The sequence below is a fragment of the Bos mutus genome, chromosome 3, assembly GCF_027580195.1.
Source record: "Bos mutus isolate GX-2022 chromosome 3, NWIPB_WYAK_1.1, whole genome shotgun sequence".
NCBI lineage: Eukaryota > Metazoa > Chordata > Mammalia > Artiodactyla > Bovidae > Bos > Bos mutus.
Genome location: NC_091619.1, coordinates 103,478,003 through 103,485,274, shown reverse-complemented (window position 1 = coordinate 103,485,274; position 7,272 = coordinate 103,478,003). Strand labels below are relative to the sequence as shown.

Below are 7,272 nucleotides of genomic sequence, written 5' to 3'. Positions count from 1 at the left end.
AGCCTGTCTGCAAACAGGAGGGATGGTCAAGGTGCCCACAGGATGGATGTTTCTAGCTCTCTGATCATAGTAGGGAGGAGCCTCTGGGAAGGCTGCTGGCTGGGACAGAGGTCGTGCCAGAAGAGAGGGAGATGTGACTTTATTAGAAAAGTAAAAAACAACAAAAAACAAACCCCACAAAACACTGCGAGGAGTTGGTCCTCAGCGGATGCCTTGGTGGATGAGGCTGCTTTTGGCCGCGCTGGCCTTCTCCCGCTCCCGCCGCCGGGCAGGGTCCAGCTCAAAGCAGCGCCACAGTCGCAGGGTCTCATCTGCTGCTGCGGATGCCACTGTAGCCCCATCTGGGCTCATGGTCAGACTGAGCACCCGGGCTGTGTGACCTGGGATGTGAGGAGGAAAAAAGTGAGAGCAATACATAGGATGGTAGGTACCTACAAGCCCTCCAATTTTGAGAGTTTTTGTAACGTTAATTGAGATAATTAATAATTCACATACTATAAAATTCATCCTTTTAAAGCATATAATTTATTGGTTTATAGTATATTCACAAAGTTGTGCAACCATCACAATGATAATTCACTCCATAAAGACAGTCACTCCTCAGTACTCTCTCCTCCCAGCCTCTGGCAACCATTAATCCGTTTTCTGTCTCTGCATTGCTTCTACTGGACATTTCATACAAATAGTCATACAGTGTGTGCCCTTTTGAGTCTGTCACTTAGCACCTACCTTTCAGCTCAGCCACCTTGGCCATGGTTGGGTACTTCCAAATAACCAGCTGGTTCTGGGCAAAGCCGTGGCCTGAGATAAGCTCCTTGTAGTGGGGAGACCAGAGGATGGAGCACACCTGCGGACAGGAAATGGCACGGGCATGACACACACAGAGCCAGGACTACTCAAATCACAACCGCATCCACCGTGGTGTTAGGCACTCCCAGAGGCTACAGACTCAGACTTGAATGACTGTAGTCCTTACAAAACCCTTTTGAGAGTTAGAATTGTTAACCATTTTACAGATGAGGAATCAGTTGGAAGGACGTTCAGTACGTTGTCTAAGCTCACACACAAATTAAGTTGAACTCTGGCTCCAGAGCCTGAGGCTCGAATAAAGCAAAGTCTGCATGTACTGGGCAGGGGGGTGTCAGGAGAGGAAGCTGCAGCACTTGTAGGGAGACCCACCTTTGAGCTAGGGCCTCAAATATCATTCTAAAACATTTGGATTATACACTGTAGGTAATTGGGAGCCCTTGCAGGGCTTGCGGAGGACAAAAATAGACTACCCAGACCAATATAGAGGACAGACTGGAAGCGATAAAAGACCAGTGCTGTGAGTCTCCACAGGAAGAAGGATGAGGCCGAGGGGAGGGGACACATGTGAATGATACTCTGAGGGAAAACTGACTTATCTTGGTGACTAGGTGAGGAAGATGAAAGAGTCTTACTTGTTCTGATTTCTTAGTATCCTTTTCAAATAGCAGAGGAGGAACACACATTTCAGGGAGGCAAGGGGAAGCGACGAGTTTAATTTGGGACATACTAGTGTGGTGCCACGTTATAGAACATGGGGTTAGAGACAGGCTGGCTGTGGACTGTTGAAAATGTGTGTCTGGAGTTCAAGGGTGACATCTGAGCTTGGAGATCATGCCAGTATTGCGTCGGTGAAGCCATTGGAGGGGAGGAGGTTGCCCAGGAAAGCTATGCAGAATAACACATCTGGGAGTGAGGCTGGAATAATGAAAACTACCTGGGAATGGGCATCCACAGCACTCAGACAGGCCCCAGAGCAGACGTTCCAGATACGAATGTGTCGGTCACTTGTGCCCCCGCCAGTTGCCAGGACGTTGGACTGCCAGGGACACCAAGCTACAGCCTAGGTGGGATAAAGGTGAAGTCAGCAGGTACTAGAGCAAGACAAGGAGGTATCGGGCACACAGATTAACTCAGTCCACTTTCACCATCCCATGTCCTCTTAACAGTCCCCAGGTTCTAGGTGAGAGTGCAGAGGCCCGGCCCAGCCCCACTCTCACCTTGACAGCCCCTTGATGCTGGGTGAAGGTCTGCAGAGGAACCCAGCCGCCCTCTCCAGGAGCACTAGGCCACACGTTGACCAGATTGTCGTTGCCGCCACTGGCTAGATGCCTTCCATCCGGGGCCCAGCGCAACCCACACACTTCCTGGCTGTGGCCACTCAGCGTGGCCACATGGTGTTCCGCTACCCGAACGTCATGGTGGTGGATGTGGCCGGAGCGCGAGCCACTGCCGGAGGAGAGAAGGGAACCAGGTCCTGCAGCAGTGCCAAACAGGTGGCAGGCCAGAGCTGCTTCTGCACAGTGTACAGTCCAGGGAGAGGGGGCCAAAATATGATTTTTTAACAGATTAGCAAAGCCACTGACCTGGACAGGATATAGCTATTCCAACAGAGGGAGCCCACTCGGGCAGAATGACTGGTCATGTTTCGAAGCCGTTTCTGCTGTTGCACATCCCATAGCTACAGAGAGAGAAGACCATGAGGATCAGGACTTGGCATTAACATCGTCCTGCTGGGCAAGCCCCCTGGGTCTGGGGACAACAGAGCTGCAGCACCAGGACAAGTCTCACCTGCACCTCGGCACTGCTGGTGCCCACAGCCAGGTAGTTGCCCTCTTTGATCCAGGCCACAGAAGATATATAGTCCCCAGGCTGCTCCATTTGCAGCAGCTGCAAAATGTCACCAGTGCTAGCACTCCACAAGTATACACTGTTGTCCAAAGCCACAGCCAGCACATTCCCAGAGCTCCAATCCACAAGGTTCAGGTCTGCCAGAGGGGGAAGGGAAGAGCATGAGCTGTCTTGTTTGCCTTGTCCCTCTCTCTCCCTCTTTCTCCATCCGCCGGACAAGGAGAAGACTGCACTTACAGTAGTCATTCCGGATTTCAGGGGCATCCAGGATGCGGTCTGGCAGGGAAGGAATGTAACGGCAGGTCTTCCTGCTGGAGCCCGGCGTGGCCTTCTGGCTATAGAGTACTTTTAGTCTGTTCTGGTAACCTGTGGCAACAGAGTGGGTCTAGACACCGGGAGGATTGACACTTGCGCATGCCTTTAGCCAGGAAGGCCAGATAAGCACTTCCTTCCCCTCAATCTTAGGTGGAAAAGGCAGACAGCCATCTCACCCACCCTGAGCCCTGGGGATAGAATGACATCTTACCCTCTGGGGCATTTTGTGGTTTTCCACTGAGCCGAAGGATCTTGGCTTCCTCCATGTCAAAACCGTTCAGATTCAAAGCCCATGCTTTCTGATGTTCCTGGCACATAAGGGTGGGGATGAGGTGGCGGTATTATCTAGATTTCACAGACCAGTTTCCTGCCAGAAGTCCCCTGGGACACATACCTTCTTGGTGGGCGTCTCACTGTTGTCAGGCTGGTTCTCCTTGCTCAGGAGGAAGCTAGCCACCTCCATCTGGGAAGCATTGCGATGGGGGATATAGCGGTCACCGCCAGGTTTGCTGGGAGTGGTCTGAAGCTTGGAGCTGGATTTGCCTGGGACAGGGGGAGGGAAGCCAGACTGTCAGACCCGACTCAGGGGGAGGAGGCGTGAAGGCTGCTTCAAGCCCTTGCCCTCCCCTCCCCCGCGAACCGCCGCACCCTACTGACCGGGAGTTCGGCCTGGGGTCCTGCCGGCGCTGTGGGATCGGTTGGCTGCCCGCATAGGCGAGGGGGCCGGCCCCGCGGCTTCCTTCGCTTTGCGCTGCCAGCGCGCAGGGGGTGCATTGGGGATGGGTGTATCCAGCTGCAGCAGCGAGTGCAAGTCACTCTCGAACACGAACTGGGCCATGGGAACGTCTGGAGGGAGAGGGTTCCTTGCAGGGGCTGCCTGCTGAGCCCCAGAGTAAGATAGGCGACCGTGCTCTGGGGCGGCCGACCACAGTCAGGACCACCCTGGCCGCAGCCCTTCCCGGCGCAGCACCCTCGGCCGCGGTCCCAGACCGGTTCCCTTAGTCCAGCCGTCTCTCACCGTCAGTTTAGAGCAGGTTCCGATCCCAGACCGGCTTTAGCAGTGAGGACTGGGACAACTTAAACTCGCCGCTCCAAGCACTCATTGGCTCCTTCAAAACCCAACCGTCGCAACCGTCGCCCTAGCCCATTGGCCTCCACGGCACAGGGGGCGGGTCTTCCGGCGGAAGCTCCAGATCTCACGAGAGTCCAGCAGGCGAGCGGGATTTGAAGGCAGCTTCTACGCCACAAGGTGTCGGGAAACGCGGCGGGATGGGGCGCGCCTGGGGGCGGGGCCTGCGCTGGCTGCCTTCCCCTATTGGTTTCATTCATTCCTCAGTCTACCCCGCACCCGTCCTTCACGCTTCATGCTTGAGGATAGTTTTTATGATACGAAGTGCGGAACTTGGTGGAATGCCCTAAAGCACTTAGCCTGTTTAGAGAAGGCAGTGTAAGGCAGTGGCCGACCAGCCGGACCGAAGGCAGGCAGGCGGGTTGGGAGTGGGGTGCTGCAGGCGTTGATTGAGAAACTTAGACGAGAGAAGGCCGGAGCGTCCATTGTTAGCTTAGTGCTTGAGGGAACACTACTAGAAGGAAGAAGTGCCAGTGTTTGTTTTCAAAAACTGTTTTGTTTGCTGTTGTTTAGAAACAAGGAAAATGAGGCTGAAAGAGGGGTGAATTCCTTTTTTCTTATCAAGAAAAAAGATCAGGATTCAGACCTGCCCATCTGGGAGATAAGATTGGATAGCCCTGTGAGGGAAACTGGGGCTGACCCCTATGGAGCTCAAGAGATGTCAGGATTTTTAGAGATCCACGAGTCTAATCTGCGCATGGTGCATCTCCCCATCCCAGCAACGCACCTGTATTTTACAGATGAAGAAACCGCAGCCCCGAAGGATTTGTGCAAGGTCACATGCTGGTGGGAGTCCAGATCTGACTCCTGTTCAATAGAGTGCTCTAACAGTGACTTCAGTGAATTGTATGACATACTTAGAGGTGAAGCAGCAATCATAAAAATGATAATGGGCACCATTTACTGACCATCTGCTAACTATGATGTTTAAAGAGTTTACGTACATTACTGCAGGTAATCCTTAATCCCATAAGGCAGAAACTTTATTCCCTTTTTACAAAAAAAAAAAAAAAGAAACCAGATCAGGGAAATGTTCGAAACTTGCCCAAAGACACACAGCCAATAATAATTAGTGGAGCCAAACTAACTAACCTCAGAATCTAACCATATTCTACACTGTCCTAGAAAAAGGCTAGGGAAAAACAAAAATCAATTGTTAGCCTAAAATCAGTTCTGATGATGACAGAAAAAATTTTGGAGTTTTCACCCAAATGATATTGTTATTATCTTTAATTTTGAAGCATTCATGTTATCTCTTTCCAGTTACCTTGGAAAACAAGGATTTATGTGTCCTAGGGTTGGAAATGGGGCGTCCCTGAACCCTAGAGGACATAAAAGGAGTCAAGCTGGTCAGGGCCATAAATGTTAAGCTAAGGAGTTTGGACTTTTATCTGCTAGGCATTGTGGAGTCAATGAGAGTCTCTAAAGGCATGGCCAGCAATTTGCAGTTTCTGGAGGGTCACCGTAGAGGAAAAGAACAACAGGGTAAATAAGGGTACAACTTCAGGGAATTTGAACCTTGAAAAGTAAAGGAATGACAGGGCTTCTTTGGTGGCTCAGTGGTAAAGAATCAGCCTGCTGGTGCAGGAGACACTGGTTTGATCCCTGATGCAGGAAGACCTCACATGCCATGGAACAACTAAGCCTGTGCACCACAACTACTGAGCCTGTGCTCCAGAGCCCAGGAGCTGCAGCTACTGAGCCCACACGCCACACTACTGAAGCTTGAGTGTCCTAGAGCCTGTGCCACAATGAGCAGCCCGTGCACTGCAGCTAGAGTAGCCTCTCTGTGCAACTACACAAAAGCCCCCGCAGCAACAAAGACCCACCACAGCCCCAAAATTAAATAAAATTATTTTTTTAAAAGACAATTAAAAAAAGGACTTTAATTTAAAAAATAAAAACAAAGGAATGGCAGAAGCCAGTGGAAACTGTACTGACATGGACCTTGAAGTAGGAGGAATTCTAATATGCAAAATAGTCGAGTGGTGACAGAAAAGGTCAGAGTTGGCTATTGAGAAATAAATCATGGGTGACCTTGGAGAGAAAGGGATCAGGGGAGGGGGTGCTCGGGTTTCCTTTGGAAGGGGTTGCAGAAAGGAGGGTGGGGAGAATATGGAGGCAGCAAGCATGGGCTACTTGTATAAGAAATTTGAGAGTGGGAAAGAGGGCAGTTCATGGGAGCTGGAGGGAATGCCAGCACTAAGATCCTATGCATCTTTTATTTAAAATTTTTATTTTTGGCTATGCTGGGTCTTTGTTGTTGCCCAAGGGCTTTCTCTAGTTGTAGAGGAGGCTACACGTCGTTGGGTCACCTGAGCTTCTCATTGCAGTGGCTTCTCTTGCTGAAGAGCAGTCTTGCTAAAGAGCAGGGGCTCTAGGGTGCTTGGACTCAGCAGTTGTGGTGCACAGGCTTAGTTGCCTCGAGGCATGAGGGATCTTCCTGGACCAGGAATCGAATCAGTGTCAACTGCATTGGCAGGTGGGTTCTTATCCACTGGACTTACAGGGAAGTCCTGCCTATGAATCTTTGAAGGTGAAGGCAAAAGAGCCAGAGGAGATAGAAGAGGACAGGCAATGGCCTGTTGGTAGAGCAAAGTATCTGGATACCTGATGAGCTGCTTAGATAAGGGAACTCTTACCTAAAGGACCTGAGGGAGAGGGTATGGAGGGAATGAAATATAGGTAATATTCACGGTGGAACAGTCCAGTTGGGATAATAATAAAGATAACTCTGTAAATGCTGAGTATTTACTATGTGCTTGCCATTGTATTAACACTTTTAATTCTCACATAGCAAAATAGTAGAAGAGAATAAGATCGGTTCTAAAGAGCCAAACTAAAGATTTAGAGGTAAGGAGTGAGATGAACAGGAAGATCAATCTGGAGGCAACATACAGGCTGGATTTAGGGAGAGAGACTGGAGGCAGAGGCCGTTGGTAGAGGCTGTAATAATAGCTCAGTGAAGATGGAGAAGAGGATACAGAATTTGGTAAGTAAAAGGGGTTAAGGACATGATGGCTGAATTGGTGTAGAGGCGAGAGTTTCAGTGGTTTGGTTCTTAGTCCTAGTTTTGAGTCCCTAGGAGTCGAGTTGGAGCCTTGAATGTGGCTTGGGGAAGGAAATATGGAAAGTGAGTATACTAGGTGTCATCATTTGTCCCGTCCAGG

General features: G+C 50.5%; 1 protein-coding gene across 1 annotated transcript; it reads right to left on the bottom strand.

Annotated features, from left to right (window-relative positions):
• Positions 1-122: 122 nt before the first annotated feature.
• CDC20 (cell division cycle 20) lies at positions 123-4,135 on the bottom strand. Its single transcript, XM_070368319.1, has 11 exons — positions 3,992-4,135; positions 3,631-3,819; positions 3,368-3,516; positions 3,185-3,281; positions 2,896-3,024; positions 2,599-2,795; positions 2,394-2,488; positions 2,028-2,256; positions 1,745-1,870; positions 730-847; positions 123-380 (listed from the first exon to the last, which is right to left on the bottom strand). The coding sequence occupies exons 2-11, from the start codon at positions 3,809-3,811 to the stop codon at positions 202-204; spliced, it is 1,500 nt and encodes a 499-aa protein (XP_070224420.1). The 5' UTR covers positions 3,812-3,819; positions 3,992-4,135; the 3' UTR covers positions 123-201.
• Positions 4,136-7,272: the final 3,137 nt, after the last annotated feature.